The sequence below is a fragment of the Tinamus guttatus genome, unplaced genomic scaffold (genome assembly GCF_059628265.1).
Source record: "Tinamus guttatus ecotype Peru unplaced genomic scaffold, ASM5962826v1 Tinamus_guttatus_pri_ptg000377l, whole genome shotgun sequence".
In the NCBI taxonomy this organism is placed as follows: Eukaryota; Metazoa; Chordata; class Aves; order Tinamiformes; family Tinamidae; genus Tinamus; species Tinamus guttatus.
The window spans coordinates 958,665-981,631 of NW_028288911.1; the positions used below are offsets into that span (position 1 = coordinate 958,665).

The 22,967-nt window shown below is 39.0% G+C and overlaps 1 protein-coding gene across 2 annotated transcripts in view; it reads left to right on the plus strand.

The window, feature by feature from the left end:
• The first annotated feature begins 461 nt into the window (after positions 1 to 461).
• Positions 462 to 22,967, plus strand: part of FAM53A (family with sequence similarity 53 member A) — a 56,308-nt gene continuing 33,802 nt past the window's right edge. Inside the window, exons 1-4 of one of the 2 annotated variants that reach the window (XM_088530524.1) lie at positions 462 to 527; positions 11,312 to 11,551; positions 17,267 to 17,321; positions 19,528 to 20,327. In XM_088530524.1, the coding sequence (XP_088386650.1) occupies positions 11,474 to 11,551; positions 17,267 to 17,321; positions 19,528 to 20,327 (933 nt within the window). In that variant the 5' untranslated portion in view covers positions 462 to 527; positions 11,312 to 11,473. Of the gene's footprint in view, positions 528 to 11,311; positions 11,552 to 17,266; positions 17,322 to 19,524; positions 20,328 to 22,967 lie in introns of both variants that reach the window. The other variant, XM_010226000.2, reaches the window with a different exon arrangement.

A 22,967-nucleotide genomic window follows, 5' to 3' on the forward strand; every position in this document is an offset into this window, starting at 1 on the left:
AGACTGCAGCTGTGATGATAACCAGCTCTTGACAGCACTGAGTCCAGGTGCTCAGACAGTCACTTCCTTAACTCAGTGGTTTGACTTTTCAGAAGTTCAGAAAACATTTTACTGCTTTATACAGACTACTATATCTAAATCGTGGTGTGACTGGAGATGTCAAATCCCAGATGTAATTTGGGAGACTTATTTTAAATTGTGCCTAAATAAAGCATACATTTTTAGCAGTGTTGAAAGAGCATTTGAAAGATTGAGAGTTTTCAGGTGATGAGCTGAAAGAAGAAGCTTACATCTTACTGTTAGCTTTATCGGATAAATCTCTACTGTTTCATCCTTCAACTTGGTTGGCAAAAGCTGTTTGTGTCAAATAGTGATGGGTAAACATAGTTGCCCAAGTGGGAGGACACATTTCCCTTATGAACGCTCATAGTTCTGTCTTCTCTTGCAGTATGTGGCATGCAGATGTATGTGTTTGACTTAGTAGCCAAGTGACTTCTGCTGTTCAAAGCTGCCAAACTTCTGTCGAGGTCAGTGAAGATTAAAACATATATATTCACCCCTATTTACAGAGATGACTGATGTACCTTGCATTTTTGGCTGAACTAAAGATCAGTTATTGTGCCTGTACAAACTGAAATGCAATCCATAATATTCATGTCTTGATCAGCACCTTGTGTTCACTTGCTTTTCCTCTACGGGGTTTTTATTTTTTTTTTTTTATTTTTATTTTTTGCATTGAGGCTTTATATGCTGCCTTGTGAGTAGAACTCCATGCTCTACAGTCCTAGAGATGACTTTGAATCTGCTTTGGCATGTGAATCTATCCATAAAACTTGCTTGTAGAATTAGTGACTCATTCATTGAACATCTGACAGTGTCGAAGTAGTGCACAATGAAAGCACTGATCTCTTTCATCAAGCCAGAAGGTCTGAAAATGACTTTTTAGTACTTAAAAATGTATTTGAAACTAACTTCATCTCAGACTACTACTCCCTTACCTAACATAATTGTCTTCTCTTGTCTTCATTTGTCTGATATTTCTTTCAGTTCATGTAGTTGTTGCAAATGTTTTTCCTAAATACCTAAGCAATTCTGCACCCCTTAGTTTGTGTCTTGACCTCTTGCATAGCATTTCCTGCATCCAGCTGTTCAGTGTGCTCTTAAAGGCTGAATGCATAGACAAAGAAAGCAGTTATCCTGCTTTTGAAATGGTCTAATGAACTAGCAAGTCTTCAGCTACATAGCTCAGACAAATTTAGTTTTATTGAAATAGCTTAAGCTTGGTAAGAAGCATGTCCATGTTGACATTCAGAACTTATATGTTGATAGTGTGCCGTTTGTACTTTTTTCTTTGTGTTCTGTTCCCTTATGGCTATGGATTTTGAATTCTGGTCTGGTCATGCCTTCAACATTTGATTCGTTTCACAGGGTTTATGAAAGGGGTCAAAAGAAATGGGTTTGTGTGGTAGAGCAGCTATATGTGTAATGTGGACCTCTTTGAAGATTTCACCAAGAGATGTGCAAAAAAGCTGAAAACCAACATACGCTGAGATAAAGCGTAGTTGAGAGCAGTGAAGATAAGTCACTAAGGGGCCTTGACAACAACTTGTTCAACTTAGCCTTTGATTTTACTTTTTGGTGTTCATAGAGTGGTGGCTGAGAACTCTTATGTTATTAAAGAGTGCTTGATACACAGAAGCTACATGGACTTTCTAAAATTTGAGTTCTAATGGACCATGTAGCTAAGATGCTGTATTTAAAATTTGATCTTTGTATATCTCCTGGAGTGTTTTTTTGCCTGCCAGATGATGATTATTTTTTAAGGTTTCTTGAGTAACAGGTTACAGATGTCCAGCTACGATTGAGAATAAGTTTGGGCCATGAAAGGGAACTTAACTTGTCTGTTAAGCATGATATCTCATATCTGTTCAGTGCACTTCCATAATTTTTCAAGATAGATGATATAGCAGAAAGCCTTTAACTAATGTATGCAAGCCTGTAAAGTATTTTACTTTTGCATAGATCTTCCTGTAATTTGCTTTCTTTTGTTAGATTCCTTCTGAGTTTATGTAAAAAAGTAAATAGTGCATCTGTCCTAAGATACTAAAACAAGAATATACACTGCATTTATATGTATGCTCATTCAGTACAATTACACAACAATCTTCTGGGAGTTATAATTTTGAGGCATCGAAGATTGAAACTTTTCTTCCTACATGAAAATCAACATTTCCCTCTACACGAAGTACTGCACCCAATTTAATATGAAGCATTAGGCCAAGGAGGGGAATGTACCTATATGTTTACAGAATGCTGCTAACTGCTTGCACTTCAGTGCTTATAGACACCTCAGCTCTTCTAAATTTAGCAGTCTCCAGCTATACTACTTACTGAGAAATACTTGGGCAGCCATAGGCTCCCTGTTTTTAAATTTCATAGTAGTCACAAGCTGATGTTATGGAGCCCTCCCTGTGTGCAGGTTATACAGCTCATTACATCCCTGCAATGCAATGAAGTAGCATCTTAACACAAATGTTTTTCATCTGGCCTGAGGCCTCCAGCAAGAACATTCCATTCTCTAGGATCAAAAACAAACTTACTAGTTGGACTTTTTATTTTAAACAAGTGAACCAGATGTCTGAAACCCTTCATAGCAAACCTGAAGGGAAATGGGAAGAGGTTTATTACCTGTGTGTCTTGGGAGCAGGAGGTCTGGGAGAGACCTGCATAATCCCTCCACTCCAAGCCCATAGGCTTCAGTAATAACAGTACTTCAGTGATGGTGTCTGAGGTTTTTCATGGGCGTGTATGCGTGGCCATTGCTGTTACTACCCTACAGCTTAGAGCTCTGCTAAGTGCTGTCAGTTATGTGCCCTTGTGTCTATTCTTATTTTAAGGGAAATACCAATAAACAAGTAGATTGTACTGCTTTTTTTCTGACTTTGCTGGTATGGTATGAAACAACTATCACAGTAATAAATCTAATTAATCTTCACTTTTATATTCTCTTTAAGAGCCCCAGCACAAGCATCGGAGCAAAAAAAATCTTGGGGGCTTTATATAACCAGCATGATCTGCTTTAGTGCGAGCATGGTAAATTTAGGCTGGTGGTATGTATATTTCTTCACTGATGTGTGTATAAACTGTTATTTGTCTAGAAACTAAGGGTATTTTTACCTAGAGGCTTTGCAAATGTTTCCTTTAGGATAAATAGAGTATTTATAAGAACAAGTTTATTTCGAGATTAGGCTGTTGTCTTGTACAAACTATTTCCAGCTCCAGATACTGTTTTTATAATGTCATGGGCTGACAGTTACAGAAATACTTCACTTGGCAGTCAGCAGCTGAAAGTATCTCAGAACAAAACCTAGTAGACCGTAATATTTAGTTGGAGGTAGTTTAATTCTGAAATAATGAAATAATGACTGCAAACACTGTTAACACAGTTCATAATTGTGGTAGGGGCTTGGAATTAATGTATAAAGCCTCAGTAGGCCAGACTTTTTCTATCTCAAAACAGTACAAAAATAGTTTTGTGCTTTCTGCAGTAATACATTTGTTTAAATAGTGCTGGGTTCTTTTAAGGCAGAGAATGTAAATGCCAAACAATCTTGGGCCAGGCACAAGACACAGCTCATCTTTGGCCCTGTCTTCCAAAGATGCTTGGATGATGCAGGATGAGCTGTCTGAGAGGTAGGCCTTCCTACCTGCTAGTGAAGAGGGAGGTTCAATCTGGAGATTTTCATACTGATATAAATCAGCAATATGAAGCCATGGCAAGCTGTAACCCCTAGATTTGGGTTAAATTCTTATCCATATTTTTTTTTTGTGGGGCTGTTACCTTGTCTTAAGGGGCTTATGTATGACTAGAAAGTCTTTGAAATGTACTTTACCACCACCTCTATTGCTTTGAGAAATACACTTTATAAACTGTTATAAAGGCCTACTATCCCTTATTTCATGCTTTCTTCTGCTTTCTGAAAGGAGACTTTCTTCCTGGTTTAAAAGCAGAACCAGGCCACAACACCTGATAGTAACTTCAGAAATAAAGGGCAGAATATTTCTTGCAAATGATAGTTCGTCATGCAACAGAGTAAAGGTTCAGTTTGTATTAAAAATTTCTAAACCAATTTTTAAGTCTTATGTCATTTATTTCTGACAAGCTTGGTGGATTCTGTAGCTGAAGAACCAAGATATTGATATTAAATATTAACCCTTAACCTCTTTTCAGCCCATCATCTGGTGGTGACTTGCCCAGGTTACCCCTGGTGCTTCTGCTTACAAGTTTTTTCACCTCACACAGGAGGAAAGACTTCTTCAAAGGCTGTTTTCTAATCAGAAAACTGAGTACTGATTGTTCCCTTCTGAGTTCAGGCAGCTTTCTGTAATGTATTGCATTTTGACAAGTGAAACAGGGTCTGAACGCTGTATTTGGCAATTGAGGCTTTGCCTCCTCTTGCAGGTACTCATAGCTGAAATGTGGGAGATAGGGGAGTGCTAATGCATATGCAGGATGCAATTTTATTCTTAGCACCAGTTTGTTTTGTCATATCTGACTCGGTGACTAGTCGCTGCTGTTAAAATGTTGGTGCTTCAGGGTCATGCTGCAAAGGCTGGGGTTACGATAGTGATTTTTCCGCCTCTAGCCAAGGCAAGCAGACCTGGTATTTATCTAGAACTGGAGGTAATAACAAGCCAAATCCTTCCTTGTTAACCTTGGACTAGTGAAATATAAGCTTTTCTTGCACAGTAGATGAGTTTTTTTTTCTTCACTGGACACTTTTGAGCTCCTCATATTTCCTATGCTTCCTAAGTCTGTGGATTGTCTTAGAAATTTAACTCTGGTGTCTATCCCTTAATATACGGGATACCTTCCAGTGTATTTTTCCCCCCCTTTTTGCTGTTCTCTGCTGATGTTGTGGCAACCTTAATCAAAGCTTGAACACCAAATAATATTGAAGTTTCCTTCCAATAAAAACTGGCTTAGGAAAGCGCTATGAGAAGCTGAAAGATTCTGTAGGTCAAGAAATAGCTTTTTAGTCTTTAAAAGACTCTCTGAACTGCAGATGTTGGGACTAACATCTTTGGCTTCATTTTCAGTTCTATCATGTGTAGGGAGTGCTGTCAAAACCTACCTTATTTTGTGTGATGTTTGTACTATTCATGGAGAGGATCTGCTGTTTAAACATAATTTGCTAGACAATTGTGAAACTATTTCTTTGGAATGCAAACTACTTAAACCTTATTTCCCTCATCTTTGGATCAGAGATTAATTGTTTCTGACTAGACCTTCTAGACTTTTCTGTAGAGAACTTCAGTGCAACAGGTTGCTAGCTAATTGCTAAGCAAGGGTGCCTGAAGATCTGTTCAGATAAGATACTGTAATAATCTGGAAACAGTCTCCTGCTATTAGAAGGATTTTTCTAGTACCTCTCCTTCAAAATATTTATGGACAAATTGATAGTTGCAGGAAGCTCCCTAATTAAAGTTCTAATTGCTGGACTTCAGCTAGCTTTCTGGAAAATTGTGGAATAACTACTCTGTACTTAGTGCTAAAAGGCATCAAGTCCAAATAATTCTCTTCAAATGCCCACTATCAGGAACCTTCCTGGGCTTAAAACTGATGGTAATAGATTAATGCTAGGAGGAATACTTAGGCCTCCAACTTCTTAGCTTTACGGTAAACGGATGGGCAATTCTATAAGTAAAATATTCTGCTTAGGTTTGGAAACTAAAATATTGCAATGCAAATTTTTCTTAGATAACATAAAATGTTTGTGTTTAAAAAAAGTCTTGCTTCAAGCATAACTAGAAGTGGGATGGAACAGGCCAAAAAGGCATGTTAAAGCAGTTGTGTGATGTTTCAGTCTTGAAATGCTTCCTGGATGCTCCAGAAAGCAGAAAAATCAAGGTGTCTTTCACTTGGAGTCTAGTAGCAAAATTGATCTGGGTCTGGAATTAGTGCTGCTGGGATAATTAGCACTTTAGCTGGCTGAAGCAGAGGCATTTTAAAGGACTAACTTATCTGAAGTGGAATTTTGACTTCAGCTAATCCTCTTCTGCTGGTATCTGGCAAGCAAGTCCTTATGGGATGGTTGGTAAAATGGGTTCTGAATTTGTGTTCGGTCATGTCTTTAAGTGAAGAGTAGGAAATAATCTGAAGGGGAAAAGGGACCTACTTGTTATTGGGTAGCAGTAATAACATGGGTAATTACTGAGTAGGCAAATTACGTGAGTTGGTGTTGTCAGGAAACCTTTCACATCCCTCTTATGAGGAAGTCATTTGAAATCTTGTGATCTTTCCCTCTTTATCATAGAATCATAGAATCATAGAATGCTTAGGGTTGGAAGGGACCTGTAGAGATCATCTAGTCCAACCCCCCTGCATACGCAGGGACACCTAAAGCACGTGGCACAGGACTGCATCCAAGCGGGTTTTGAAGATCTCCAGAGAAGGAGACTCCACAACCTCTCTGGGCAGCCTGTTCCAGTGCTCTGTCACCCTCACTGTTAAGAAATTTTTCCTTAAGTTCCTATGGAATTTTTGATGTTTCAGTTTCCGGCCATTTCCTCTAGTCCTATCAGTGGCCACCACTGAAAAGAGACCATCACCGTCCTCTGCACTCCCTCCCTTGAGGTATTTATATACACTGATTAGATCCCCTCTCAGCCTTCTCTTCTCCAGGCTGAACAGGCCCAGCTCCCTCAGCCTCTCCTCATAGGGCAGATGTTCCAGGCCCCTGATCATCCTTGTGGCCCTGCGCTGGACTCTCTCCAGAAGCTCCACATCCCTCTTGTACTGTGGAGCCCAGAACTGGACACAATACTCCAGATGCGGCCTCACCAGGGCTGAGTAGAGGGGCAGGATCACCTCCCTCGACCTGCTAGAGATGCTCTTCTTAATGCAGCCCAGGATCCCATTGGCCTTCTTGGCCACGAGGGCACACTGCTGCCTCATGGTCAACTTGTCGTCCACCATGCAAGATGGAACTTCCAGAAACATAAGAAATTGTTAGAAGTGTTTAAAACAAATGTAGATTTTTCTTCCTAGTGAGATGAACTGTTGATGGAACATTTTGTCCTGCAGTATGCAGGGGAGGAAGAGTGGGCTGGAAAGGATTCTGACTGTTGCCTTCTTTTAGAGCCAGGGAGAGATTTTTGAATTGGCTTCGTATTCTTCATCAGAGTTTTTCATCCTTCTGAAAGGAGGTTAAGTTGGATTACGTCCTCCTGTCCTTTAGTTGATGGGGGGTTTCCATCTTTTGGGTAGTCTTCCCCCCAAAAAGACACCAGTAACATCACTAAAAAGGTACTGAATTTGTGACATGAGTTTATTTCTGTCTCTGTCTTTTGGCAGAAATTTTAAGTGTTACTGCTTGTAATGGTAAGAAGTAACCTCATTTCTTTAGTAGTACTATTCAGATGGAACAGTAAATGTAAACTTTCTTCAGATTTCAGAATGTGTCATAGAATAAAACTTTAAGTCAGAAATAATGGTGATACTTATTCCCTCAGAGCCCCTTCTCAACCTGGGAAAAGTGTTAGCTTTGGCTTGCTGTTGCATTTGAAGGCTTTCCTATATATTCCACTTAGGTTGTTATTTTAGATTAGCTTTTAACCTGTCTCGCAGCAACTAAAATAACTTCCTCAACACACACATACTTAATGGGATCTCCATAAGATGAGGTCTCTCCCAGAACACAGGGAGAGACTAAGGTCATTGTTGTTTAGCAGGTTAATCTTGGATATCTTAGTTTACTCACCTTTTTTAACCTAGTTGAGCTCCGTAATGGATGATATGATGAAAGATAGTCCAGGAGAGTCCAGCTCTTCTTTTTTAAAGATATGTTATTACCTCAAGATATAGGGAGTCTTGCTGTTTGAGCTTGTGTGCCTGGCTCAGCTGCTAACAACTGCAGAGTCTTGGTAACAGCAAAGATGTGTATCCCTTGGGAGCTCTTACGGGTTGTAGAGGAAGCAGGGCTGGAGTTGGTTGCCTTTAACCAATTCTGAGAACTTGGTGGAACAAAGTATGCAAAGCAGAAAGCTTGCCATCTGTATGGCTGCTTTACATACAAACTGCGGTAGTGGATCTTGAAACAACAAGGAGAAAATGAAGCTACTGTGAAGAATATTTGCTTGTATGAAATTTGCAGTTAGGTGCTGTCAAGGGCCAAAAGCTTGTGAGATTTCACAATATGTTAATATATTAGTGAGGTTTTAAAATAACAGCCTTGCAAAACTAGAGTGACTGTTAATCTCTTACATCCTAACAGTCAATGTTAATCACCAAAGATGAGAAGCAATTCCATGGAGAGTAAAAATGAGTCTATTGGAGTGACCTAAGCTTTCCTTCTTTAGGGGTAACGCGCTGGGGCTGCAGGGAGGAGACCCCAAACCCCTGGGAGTTTGTAGCAGTGTGACTAGGTGAAGGAGCATGAGCTGAAAAGGGATAATAGAAACAAAAAGCTTCAATCTCGCTTTGGAATGGAAGATCTAATTCCTAATTGTAGGAGAATCTGCTTGGCTTGGTGTGAGGGATGCTCGTGTCAAAGTTTTCTTGTGTGGTTTTCTTCTTTTTGAAGCTATAGTTGGACAGGGACTTTGGTCAGCAGCTCCAGGCTCCCAGTGTGTGCCTGCATAAGCTTTTGTGCTCATGGCAAACCAGACTAGGGAGCCGATCCAGCTGGAAAGCAACCTTCACAAAAGACAAAAGGAAGTGTTATTTTTCCAACTAGAAAAATTCCTTGATCTAACTCTGTGTGTAGTAGCACAAACACTTGTGCTGGCATAGTGCAATGGACAGCAAACAGGCAGAGAAGGAAACAGCCACATGTGTTGGCAGTTGAGCATGGCAGAGTCATGGCAGCTGAGACATATCAAACTGCAACCTAAAATAACTTTCATTTATCCGAATCTGGTTATAATATTTGAATCTGTTTTCTTTTAAACATCATTCATTATGCCATTATTAGCAGGAGAGGTGGCCCAGTAGGAACAGATTTGTAGAGAGGAACAGCACTGATGCCTGCAGCGTGTGCACGTTGTGATCATGAGGACTTGCTTCAGAGCAGTGTGAGCTGAGAGCAGTATGCTGGACACCTAATGGTGGCTGGAGAACACATCCTGGTTTTGTTCCAGGGCAGATTCCTTTTGGATGAGGCTGGTCCATGATATAAACTAAAGCACATTAAGGATGGATGAGGAAGAAGTTAATGTCCAAAGCATGCTTGTGATCTGAGCTAAAGCTCCTACTTTAGACTTAGTGCCTGTATAGAAAAATAATATTTCCTCATTGGATAAGCAGTAGCAAGCTGGTAGAGAGGCTTGTCTAGGCAACATGGCATTTTCATTCTTGTAGTACAGGCTCTGACCCATGGAACCCTTAAATATATACATTCAAAGAAATCCTTTCTTGATAGGGGATGTTTTGCATTAGAAACAAGAAAGAGCCTTTACCCTCTCATACAACTGAATGCTTCATTAAGACTAATATCCTTGTCTTTTCTGATCTTATTCTTATTTGTATGACCCAGACTTAAATTTTTTCGGTGATACTAGGCAAAATATAACTCTATTAAAATATAGTCTGTTCACAGATCTAAGTCTTCCCCTCCTTTGTAGTTTTATTGGATTTGCTTATTTTCTTTCTTTGTCAAGTAACAATCAAATTCTTGTATCCCTCCTATGCAGAAAAGGAAGTAAAGAAACAACTGAAAAGATCAGCAGTGATGATAGCAGTCTCAGTCACAGAAATCTTAAACCATAAAACAAAAGTCTCTACCAAGTTAGTTACTCAGTTTCAGTATATTTTCAGTTCAGTGCCATCAGTGTATGCAATACCTGCCTGTTTCTATTTAAGATAAGTAAGGTTACCTAAACATTTGGAGACTTCATAAGGTAGATGACCATTTGTGAGCTTCTTGTCTTGTAGCAATGAACTTATACACCAGGCTGAGGACCAAAGTGGGCACAAGTTATGATTGTTTGCTCCAGGGCTATTAGAGACTGTTATGTAAAAGGCATCTCTGAAGGTGAAATGGTATAGGGTTAGCATATGAAATCATATTTCAGGATGTACTTGGAAGCAACAGGTTTAAAAGATAATCTGCCATTGTCATTAATACTATTAGTATCTTATTTTCAGATGGGTTTAACTCGGATCATGGATCCAAGTGAGTTTTTGTTGCTACAGTTGATTTAGTAGCAGTGGGTAAAAAGCAGTATTTTTCAGCTTTCATTTTGTTGATTATTCTTTGCTTTTTCTCTCTTACTGTAGGCTTTAAATCCTATCCCATGAGAACAAACTCTTGCTAGCATTAGATATCTTTTATGAAAGATCTCATTGTTTTGTTTGACCTCAGGTGTATCTGGATATGTCAAAACACTTTTTATTCTATAAAGGCAGTCCCTGATCAAACTTGACCGATATAAGTTATAAACTAAAATAGCTAATTCTCACCACTAGTCAGCATGAGCAGAAAACAAAGTCTAGGAACCAGTGTATTTTCGAAGGTGATGTGAAGAAATTGCCACTAATACTAATGCAGTTTTGGCTCTGAAAAATGGCCATTTGTTTTTGAAAACTGAGACTGATTTGGAATGTAGGGGTGGGGAAGAAAAGTTGCTGTATTAAAAGTAAGCAGCTGATACTATGTGGGGTTTTGTATGTATGTGTGGTGGGACGTGTTTCTGTTTTTAGCAGGCAATAAGGTTGAATACTGTAATGGTTACCTAGTGCTGAGGGCACAAAGGGAGAAAAATCTATATAAAGAATTTTTAGAACAGAAAGCAGCAGCTAGTCAACTTGGTTTGATTTAAATGGCTGCTCCTGGAGTAAGGATATTTAGACCTTTGTCAATGATGTTTCTGTATGTCTGTTAATGTGTCCTGCTTCAAGGTTCTAGATGGGATGTTTGCTAACAGGTAGTAATTATATTCCATGTGTGTGGTGGTGTTTTTTTTTTTTTTTTTAGTAAGTTATAAGTAGTTAAAGACTAGGAGAGTGGGTATAGCTACATACTATTCTTCTGAGAAAGATGTAATGACAAAACAAAAGGGTAGCTAATTTTTTTTTTAGTTTTTTTAAATGAGGGGAACACTTGCTGCTTTGTCGTGGATAAAGTTCCTAGGTAGAATCAGCCTAATTATAGGAAATCTATACTGTGTGAATGTGATTCTCACTGCTTTTTAAAAAGTTGGGACCAAGGAAATGGGTATGCAAGAGTGGACCAGTTATTACAGCACTGCAATTGTCATTGTGTGTATACAAGAATGTTTCTGACTTTCTTTTTCTGCCCTAATTTTACAGAAAAGCAGACATGATACATTGACCACATTTGGAAATAAACTTTGGCAATAAGATGGAAGCATAAATCTTGAAACCAAAACAGCAATGGCTCAAGAGTATTGAAAGAAGACACCGAAGAGCCTCCAACACTTCAGTGTGAGCAGTGGAAAAGGAACAACTACCATGGTAACACTAATAACAGAAAAGCTGCAGAACCAGAGCTTGGATGATCTGACATGTAAAACATACAATATTAATCTGGTAAGGATGTGCCAAAATAACATATGAATGTGAAATGCAAAATGGTTTAAGAACTCAGAAATACACACCAAATCCAAGAATGTAGATGAGCCAGAATTAAGCCATTGAAACTAGGATGAATTTTGCAAGGTGGGTGAGGGCTTCTGAAGGGAAAAATGGAACTTCAGTGGGTGGTCCTGCTATCTGTGGTGATTCTTTCATATCCTAATCATTTTAAAATGTACAGAGCTTCACTTTAAGTAGTGGAAAGCCTGTTCTCTTCATGGGAGGTAGTTCATTTTGATCCCAAATATTTTGTTGAAACTTCTCAGGGTTCCTGATTCCTTACAAAAAGATAAACTAGTAATAGGGGAAATTTCTTCACTTAGTCATCAAGCAGTTAGCCTGCATGACAACAATATTTACTAAAAGAGTGATTGTAATGTAGGCAATTTTCGGCAATGTACAAAACCAGCACAGATCTTCTGTTAAATGTTAGCTGAACTGTAAGTCAGATATCTCATTACCAATGTGTTCACACCCGTAGGTCCTTGCTCATCAGTGTGAGTAGGCTGGTGCTTTGAATAGTTTTGTAATATTTACTGTTTCCTGCTGGTTTCATCTGTGGTTGTGACCCAATTCACACGTGCTATTTAGACCCTAACTGTGGAATCTATTTTTCTTTTCCTATTGCGCAGCTCTTCACACCTCACTTGTGAAGTGAGCAATATTAATTCTGCTTCAGAGTGAGCAAAGACACAAGAGTCTCCTTAATTTTAACCACCCATTTTGAGAAGCCTCAGCATGTATTTCTTTGTGTGCTAGCCTAATAATTTAATTTCGTTGACTTCAATTGGAGTTGTAACTGAAAGTACTTAATCTGCAAATTAAACTCAAGGGTGTCAGTGAAACAAAGTTCTGTAGGACCATGCGGTCAATCATCTTATGAACTGATCCAAGATTGAGACCAACCTCTCATTCCTGAGTTAATGTTAACCCTTATCAGTTTCAGGTTCCCTTTCACAGTGCAGTTGCACAAGTGCTTGTCTTGGCACATGCAGATAAAATAGTTGGGGAGAAGGAAGGAAAGTGATAATGTTTATGCTTATTTGGAGCCTACCTTGAGACCAAGTCTAGACTGGTGCACTGGAGTGTAGGAGCCCACTCAAATTCTTTCAAACATTCAGTTGTGCTTTCAAAAACCTTTTAGTATTCCCAGAGGACTTCAGATTTTCTTAATCATAAACAGAAACGCTGGAGAGAAGTTGTTCTCTCCAGAACTTGTCCTGCCAGAAGTTGCTTAAGGAAAAGAATATCTTTCTGACTTCTAAGTTTGATTACTCTCCTGTGAAAATGCCAATTCAAGTCAGTCAATTTGGTCAACATGAAAATGTCCTTGATGAAGTCAAGCCCCTCTAGCTGTGTGGCACAAGCATTCCGGAAAGACCTTTCACTTGAACTCATCAGTTAGTCTTCTTGCCACAGATCTCTCTGAAGAGTAATTTTTGCTGTTTATTTTTCTCTCTTGATGGAATTGATGGAAAAATTACTTAATTGGGGGAAATTTCTAAGCGATTGCTAGTCTCTGCAGATAGCTGATCTAAAGTCAATCATAGCTTGGACTGATACTCCTTAGTGAATGTAATTTGGAGGGGAGAGGGAAGCAATACTGAAAACAACTGTGCTTGGCATTTAGCATCTGTTTTTTACATGAGAACTGTTTTTCCTTCTGTGGAAGTTTGGAGCATGTGTTGGAGTGAAAAAGCATGATTGTTTGGGTAGGGTTCTGATTAGCTGTGACCAGGTAGACTTCTCGGGCTCTAAAGTGTTTTTTCCCCTCTTCCTGTATGTTTTTGTGCTGAGACGGATACTGGTATAGATTAGTCTGTATTATGAGTCAAATCTTGAAGAGATCAAAGAATTCTCTTCTAATTGTGCACTATTTTTATTAGTTCATACTGAGAACGTAAGAGCTTGCTTGCTTTTCCCATATATTTGCCTATCTGAAGAACAAATCTGTTTGCATTCAGCTGGCAGGGCAAAGAGAATGTAACCTAGCTCATAAATGAGGGTTATAAAAAGATATATTAGCTCTTCAAGGCCATTTACCTACCACAAAGCCCTTATTTTTTTTTATATACATAAACTTATATGTAGTGCTGTATCCTCTATACATATAGTCTTTCATTTCTATGTTGACCAGGTATGTTTCTTTGCCTATTGCATGAGTATATTTCAAAATCCTGGATATAGTTTCTCGTACTGCTATGCTCCATGTTAATTTTTATAACCAGTGTACAGCATGTCCCCAGTGTGTGCTCAGTGATGTTGCATGGTCTTGCACTGCATCCAGCTTAGGAAAAAGCAACCAAACAATTGGGATCCTTCCCATAAAAGTAGGAGCCTTTACAATACAGTGTCTCAGCTTTTGTCTAGGTTAAACGCTTGGTCTTTGTTTGCTTGAGTAAGATTCAGTAGGTCTGTGTTCAAGTCTTCCCTTTATATTCTGGCTAAGGTTGTGGTGTGTTGTGGAAGCTGGAATTACTCTGTGAAGTAAAAGGGAACAAGATACAAGACCTAAAGCTGTGGTATTAAAAGGGAAATGTGAGCATCTGTGGAAGGAAGAAGCTCTTATCCTCTGGGTGTAACTTTTTATTTCGCTGGTTTGTGTTGAAAAGTTTAAGAATTGAGGTGGCATGAATAATTTGTCTAGATGAAACTTGCATCTCTGTCTCAAAGGTCATTTCACAAAATCTGATTCCTTTTGAGTGTAATCTCTCCAAATGCAGAAAAGATCTTACTTCTGAAGGAGCACAAATATAGAACTCCTTTCTTGCCTAAACAAACTAATTCCAACCTTACATGGAACTTGTGGTTTCACAGTGTAGTGTCTCCAACTATTTTAGAACCTGCTTTTTTTTCTAGAAACTTTTATATAAGAGGTCTAGATCTAAATCTATTCATAATGCATTAGCTGGTAGAAGCTACTGTGTGGAACTTTCCTTCACACAGAGGGGAACAGACTTCCCCATTAAGGTTCTTAGCAATTGCTTTGTGACCTCTCATACTTGAGAAAAGATGAGCAAACTTAAAAAGACAGGTTCTTAATTCAGGAAGCCTCAGGTAGACCTTGATGCAGCAGGGAATGAATGGGGCAGGTGGTGTCTAGCCAGTGCAGGACAGCTGATAAGCTGAGTTACAGTTATTCCCTTTACAGGAATATTCAGCAGCCCATATGAGGCCTCTGCTGTGTTCTGTATAAAGATAAGCCCTCAAACAATTTATAACTTAATAGATCCTGTTCAACTCTGGACTTTGAGATATTGTTAGAATACACTATCCCATAATGTTTCCAAGTGCTTTTAGTTTCAGTTTTGAAAAGCTGAATAGATACAATGCATGGATTCTTCCCTTATTTTCTTCAAGCTCTTACTGGAAATGATAACACCTTTCTCTCCTTCTAAATGGAGACTCGATTACTGAGGCCAAAAGCCTTGGTAATCTCCAAAAAATTATTAGCATTTGTTTTAATTTAACATGATTCTCTACAACATTTGCTTATGAGAACCAATTGTTTTTCTACTTGTTTTACAAATTTTTCTGACTACTTTTTTCACAGTGCTGGCTCCCTTAGAAGCCGGACTAATGTGGCCTGTGGACAGGAGGGTGAACATGGAAGTTGTTGTGTGCAGTACTGATCAGACCTGAATGCATGCTGTCTCCCAGCATCCCTTTAAAAATGCCATCTTTAATTTGTCACTAAAAGATCTGATAGTTTAGTCTTCAGTTGAAGGTTTTTTAACATGTGGTTAGAATACAGGTAATCAAATGACTCTCTTTAAAGACTTAAACTGAATGGATCTTTTATCAGGTCCTCTTTACAAATGTTTAAGCATTCATTTAATGGTAGCCATTTGGGATTGCTCTTAAAATTTTGTTTCTTGTAAACATCTTAAACTGTGTGAATAGTCTCTAACCAAGCCTGAGAAATTTAAGTCATTCTTACTGTCCTTTTTTGTGTGGTGCAAGCTACTTTGCTTTCAAACTTTCTGACATGGTATTCTGTTCCTAGAAATGCTTTTTTTTTTTTTTTTTTAAACTAATCTTTAATTTGGGAATAAACTGAGGAGACAATCCCTCGAATAACCTGCCAAGTCCCTTTAATCTCTGTCTGCTTTTCCATAAGGAAAAGCTGAAGGTAACTATTGCCTTGTTATCTCAGTGTGCTATAGTGTTCCATACTGAACCTGTCTAGTTTGTTTGAGGAGGCTATTAACACTAGTTTTATTAATATAGGTATACTATTTAACTAGCTATTGCAGTTACAAAAGGCAAGCTAGTAAATGTGTCTGTTGTTCCTACTCCTCTTGTCAGATTTCAGATATGAAATCTTGTAATGTCCATGGGATTTACAGTCTGTAAGAAAACAGCTTTCTTACGAAGCTATAAATGCACCTACAGTTGCAAGCAAAGCACAAACCATAGCAATAGGTTGTCTCTAGTATACAGACTCTGATAAGAAACAAGATAAAAATCTGATTGCTGTCCAGTCCTTTCCTCAACCTCTTCATTCCCCATCCCTAGACAAACATAGCAAGAGAATATTACCATAGATTAGTGCTTGTATCTCAGTTGTGGAGTTCAAGCATTTAAAGTTACTACTTGCACTCTGTGTTCCTATGTAGCACAAAAGAAAAGCTTTATACGCCAAAGATGCTTGTTTAAAAAGTGAACTTTTAACTGGAAAGGAAGATTATATACAGTGCTACCTTTTTTGGCTGTGCACAGAAATCAGGTTGCAAGTTTTTTAGGTATATTTTTCCCCATTCTGAGGAGGTGATGGGGAATAAAAAGTAAGTCCTTGGGCTCTGACAGGGCCTTACCTCTATAAAGTAATTATAGGAGACTTGATAACAAGCTGTATTCTTTGCCTGAGAAATCTAGACAGTTTGAGAATGCCTTTTGAACACCCTTTTCTTCCATAAAATTAGGTAATAAAGCGGAAAATATTCTCCTTGCAACTTTTTAATATACAGGAGCTACTGACCAGGTTTAATCTTAAATTTTAAAGGCCTACATGTATTTACGTTATTATAAGTATGACCTTTACATTTTTTCTCATTCATGTGACATTACTAATAAATCAGTATAACTTCTAAAACTGTCATCTTTTGCAGACATGACTTTCTTGGGTAGGAAATTTGTCTTTATGACTTTTGTACTTTAAGAAATGTTTTGCTGTACTGTACTTAAATATAAAGTACTAATCAAGGTTGCTTTTGACACTGCTCTGAATGGGGGCCCTCAACAATTTCAATAATTCAGTTAAAGCTATTTCTGTCTTTTACTGTAAGGTAAAGTATTCTTTTCTGGTAAATTAAAAGTATGAAACCTGGTTGTCAGACTTTAATTTCCTCTCCACTGAAATGAGAATTGGATCAAAGCTATTTCATTGAGTGAATGATTTTTCTTAATTCTTTCTGGACTATTGCACTTCTTGAAACACTTCGATATGTAGTGATGCAACAAAAAACATGTTAAATAAAACCTCTGAAGTCTAAGCATTTTTAAAGACCAGCTATTTAGAAGCATCTTCAAGATACTCAATAAAACCCAGTCCTTTAAAGAAGCTGTTAGGCATGTCCAGGGAAGCTGGAACTTGCATGCATATTCCTTGAGGTGCATGCTGACAGTCTCTCACCCAGTTAAAACTTCTTTTTTCCCCTCTGATTTCAGTACTCATCTGAGAAGTTGAACAAAAGTGGCAGCTTGTTCCCTTTCGAAATCAACGGTAAGTTCTTCAGAAACCTTAGGCACATTTTACGGAGGTAATTGGTATAGCAAGCAGCCTTTCTTTTGTAAATAAGGTGAGGGGGATGGACATGCTGTTGCAGGGCCTGCTGGTTTAAGCTGGTCTTTGAACAATACTGGGAATAGCTGGTTGTTAGTTTTGTACTTGTGATCTGCTTTGCATAGCAAAAGGCCTTGTAATGTTTTTTTTTGTTAGATTTTTCGGCTGTGGTGTACAGATGCACAGTGATTGCTGTTTTTATGCTAAACATCCTTTTGCTAACGTCTCCTAGCAGACAACTCTAACCTCTTTAAACACCTTTTTTATGCTTTGCCAAATAGAATATGCTGCATGATGCAAATCCTAAATTGAAGTCTAGTGTTTTGACACAAGTCTATAAGCTTTTTTCTCTGTTCTCTTACAATGAAAGTAAATTCTATTTGGCAAAGTAAGAATGCCACTCACTGATGTGTAGAGAGGTTTTTGTACTATTTTATTACTGGATGTATTTAAAACTTTCCTTAAAGATGCAACAAAGTATGCATAGTAGAATATTTGTTCAATAGGATTCATCTTAATGTGAATCCTGCTTTGTAAGGTTCACAAAGATACCTTGTTTTAATACCGTTTTTGATAATATACACTTGCATAAACTCGGGTATTTTTTATGTAAGTTTGAAACTCATTCTGCCAACATCAGAGAAAACTTAATTTTTAAAAATTCACATAAAGTCAGCCCAAGCAATCTGTTCTGCCAGTAGGTAAGAAGTTTCAGACAGTGTCTAGATCCTATTGTGTTGGTTATTTTACTTGCACTGAATTATGGATGGTCCCTGCCTTGAAGAGCTTACATGCTTAAGGCAAAGCACAGTATGTGGTTGTACCCATCTGAAAGAATGGAGGAGGACGGACAGAGGAATTCTAATAAAACATGTTGTTTGAATAGGCCAGCTGTCTGCACAGTTAAATGATTTTTGAGACAATAGGGTGTTCTTTAAGATCCAAATAAACAGGATAATCCATGACATACTTTGCTGGCCATGGAGCATGTACAACTATTTGGGTTCGACTTTTGAAGCTACTCGGCAAATGTGTAACTTGTTGATTGTTCTCAAACTCCTACGCAGATGCTAGAAAGTGTAAGAAAGTATTCGCATAAGAAAGTATTATAGCATATTCTAGGTTCTTAAGATATACTTAGGAAAAAATTGTTTCAAATCTTTCCCTTAAGGCTAAGATAGCTGAAACTTATTTGGCTAATTGGTTAAAATTAGCAAATTTCTGCTAACCAAGCATGAAGCACTGCTAGCTGGCCAGTAGTTGTGTTGCTTTTCAACTTGCAAATTCAAAGTCTGTTGTAGTTCCTCTTACATTTTACTGTATACTGTGGAGGAACCGCTGTAAAATGTGCAAAATGTTCTCAAAGCAAAGCTTTACAAAGACCGAGAGGCTTGGCTGGCAGGCTTTTTTATCTAGTATTGCCACTTCACATAACTTGTGCACTGTGGGCTGTGTTTGAATTCAGTTACCCTTAAGATCCTCCAACATGGTTTATTCACTTTATTTTGCACTCTGAATTAGGATTTTTCAGTTTGTGGGTATGAGCAAACATGGAAACAATCACCAGTCTGAAATAACTCTTAAATTGCTTCTAATTTAAAGCTTTGCAGACTGTAGAATATGAATACCTTTAAAACTTCAGTTTCTCTAGTAAGGTGTTCTGAATAAACATTATAGTCAAAAGGACAGCAGTCTATAAGCAGAGTACTTTGCTCATGTATTTAAATCTAGGTTCTTACAATACTCGTTAATCCACTTTAGTTGTACCTCTGGCTGTTCAACGCTACAGGTTTTAATCATGATATATGGTGTTCCCTAGAGAAGCAGGTACAGACGCCGTTCCTACCGCTCACTCAGAAAACAGTGCTATAATCTTTTAATACGTAGGAAAAAGTATTCAGAAAGTGCTGAAATATATCCTAGAACACCTGGACTGGCTCCTGAAATACTTTAGTCCTCACGTTTTTAGAAGTCTCTCTTTCCTTTAACAAATTTGTGGTTATGCTGCAAAACTTTGATTAAGAGCTGGGTGTTCATGGCTAACACCTCTAAACTTTTTTGACTTATGCTTAAACTTTAAAGTAGGTTGAAAAGAAACTGTCTTTCTCTCTGCTGTCTTTCATCACTGTTTCTTCTTTTTTAGAAGACAGTCCTTGGAAAGCTTTAAATGGGGGTTGCCCGCTCCAGACGGATGCGACAAGGAGCTCCGCGTACCCGTTCCCAGTGTGCCCCTTCAGCACAGGCCCCGCCAGCAATGGCAGCCTGCAGTGGCAGCAGGAATCTTCCAGTCCGTCCATGGTGTCGGGATGGATAAGTGAATTAAACCTTAATGAGAATTCGGGTCAGCCCTTGGCGCCGCCAACCAAACGCCACTGCAGGTCCCTGTCGGAGCCGGACGAGCTGGCTCGCTGCCGCTCCCCGTGGAAACCCGGCAGCTCCAAAGTGTGGACTCCCGTGTCAAAGAGACGGTGCAATAGCGGCGGCAGCGCCACCCTGCAGCGCTGCAACAGTCACGGCAGCGCCACCTTACAGAGAAGCACAAGCATCAGCCTGCCACAAAACGTACTCTCCTTAAATAACGTCTTCACCATCACCAGCTTCAACACGTCACCAGTACCCAGGCCTTCCTCGGCGAGCAGCGGCTTTGTGGACAGTAGCGAGGGAAGCACAAGTTCGAGCACCCGCTGGAATTCCGGAGGGCCTTGTGACTTTAACCCAAGGCGTCGCCTCTCCCTCTCCCAGGAGCACATCACGGAGACGGGAAATCTCTTGCCTTCAGCCAACAGCACTCCCACCTCCACACCCGAGCTCAGCCGGCGTCAAGGCTTGCTGAGATGCCGCTCGCAGCCTTGTGTTCTCAACGAGAAGAAAAGTCGGCTAAAGCGCAGACGGGAGGAGGATGTACGATGGAACAGGCCATCGTTAGACTTTTTTAAAATGACACGGGTGAGATTTTATTTTCCTCAGTGTGCGAAAGGAGCTATTGCTGAGAGGTGGCTTTTAGATAAAGTGCATTAATTGGTAGTTGTTGCAGCTTTGCTTGAGTTCTAATACTGGCATCTGTATCTTCAGCAGTACAGCAGGGCTTCTCGTACTTGTCAAAGCAGTACTCTACAGCAACTTATTTACAGCCCAATTTGTAAAGTACAGGCTACTTGATAAAGTACAGAGAGCTGTGAAAAGATGCGTTAAGCAGAGGCCAGGAAAAGGCTTGTTTTTAAAATGCAGTATTCCACGGAGAAGGGAGCAGATTGAGTAGCAAAGAAAAGTTAATGCTAGTGAGTTAACTAGGAACAAGGTGCAGCAGTGTCTTTTAAAGTTACTGCAGTTCAAATCTAGTTAATTTGTGTTTGCACTTTGCATGTAGTAGTCCATATCTCCCTTTTTAAATCTCTGGTTATCAATGGGGGTAACTTGGCTGTGGTTTAAAACTGAAGCTGCTTGTTTGATTCTCAAGTGAAACTGTGAACACTGAATTTGTGAGACTGTGATCCCTGTTCTTCTACTGCCCTCCCTACTTTCAGTAGGTACCAGACTTGGGGGTTGTGTGGGTAGTTCCCTAAATATTGCTATACTGTAGTGGGAAGGAGACGGTTTGCAGAAGCAGCAGTAAAAAGAAGTGAAAGATAGTTACATAGCGGTGTCTGCCCATTTGATGTGTTGTACAGAAGAAAAGCTGAAGGGAGTGGGGCGAAAACGTCTTATCTTGGGGACCAGGTTGCTGTTGGCTTATACATGGGGATGTAGGGGAGAAAAATAGAGTGAAATACTGAACTGAGTTGTCTATGTGCAGATAGTCACTGAGATGGCTTGATTACTTCTACTTTGCTTGTTTCTTGTGTGACTTTCTAAGACAATCTGCCTAGAACTTAAAGCTTAAGGGATTCCCTTCATTAGAGGCTTCATTTTGAAAGAACTATAGGGTAGGTAATTAGGTGACAAGCTATACATAATGATTTGCTTACTGACAGATTGGTAACAGATTTTTGTTTTGGATGTGACTGGATGCTGTTCTGGGTGTTGCTTTAAAATGTCCATTCATTAGCCAGTTAATCAGATCTTACCTGTTTTTCCATGTTAATCACTGCTAAGATTAGCTTTATAAATCTCCTCCACAAATATCCGTGGATTTGCCTTTCAACTGCTCGCGTTCTAATGCATGTTTCTTTAAACTGAATGTACAACTTGAAAGCTTCTGCTGTCCTGGCTAGGTTTGCTGCTTGTGTTCTCAAAGCTTTGACGATAGAGTATTTTAGACTCAGACTTTTTTCAGCTCAGCTTAGACCTAAATAAACCATTAAGTAGTGTGCCTGGAGAAGAATAGAGCGAGCTTTGTCTATGGACAAGTTTTTTAGATTTTCAGATTTTCTACTGCATTAAACAGCACATAAGACTATATTTGAGCATTGTTAATCACTTTTTGCTGCGAGACCTATTTTGAAAACCATTTTCAAGGCAGGCAGAGTAGTTCATGCATTAAAGCTCATTCAACACTGTCAAGGCCTGATGGGGCTGTTTCCAGCTCTGCCATTAGCATCTTCAGAGGAAGATGCTAACATGCCTTTAATCAAAGGCACAAAGTATGATTTGGAAATGCACTATCTTTGAAGGAAACTTAACTATAATGAAAATATAGCTGATAAATATTTACCTACAATATTGCCTGGCTTTTAAGTAAAAGCTGAATCAAGTTTGCAAGAAATGCTGGCAGATGGGGAGGTTTTGTTTCAAGTGGCACTCTACTGACCTGTCATGTTCTGTTGGACGTTTTTCTCTAGCTTATCTTCTCCTTACGTATTTGCCAGAACTGGAGGTGTATGCTTTGAGACTTAAAACATTGTGGTCTGAAATTTATTTTTCTAGGAGTATGCTTCCTGAAAATTATTGCTGTGCAAAATATTATGAGCTAATACTACAGAAGACTTGTTTTGAAGTGTCACACCACGAGATGTAGATGTGTCCTATATCTGCATAGCTTGCTGAAGATCAGGATTACGATAAGGGGAAGTGCAGTGAGACCTCCCTTTCATGTGTTTTGAAGGCTCCTTATTGTTTCTAAAAATAAATCTCCTGTGATTTAAAATTCACTTCTAAGTCAGTTTGAAAGGCTTATGTGAAAACAAATGCTTAAGTCTAAGGATATCTGTTGGAAGCTTACTGCAAATGTTTTATGTGCTCAAGTGTTCCTAAAAGTTTTGGAACTTGAAGTATGTGCCTGAGAACAGGCTGGTAATTAGATAAAGAGCACTGGTAGATAACTTAAGTCATAGCTGACCCGTGTTGCAGTAGATTTGAAGGAAGGGGAGAGTTTTTGCTTCACCTGGCAGTGTTGCATCCGAGCCACAGCTGCACAAGAGGAGGTGGTCTTCGGTTCAGTCCCCTTGTAGCATTTTCCCCCAGCAGGCTGGAATTTTGAGAGGTCTGCACTGAAACACTGGTGAAAGTTGTGATTGTCTCAAATGGGTATTTACCAAAACTGACTGATTTTAGTCTGAAGCAAGCGCTATTGCGTGTGAATACGTTTCTTGAGTAGCTGTGTGTTCAAGGGAAACTTAAAGGAAACTTAAAACTTTTGAGTTAGATATC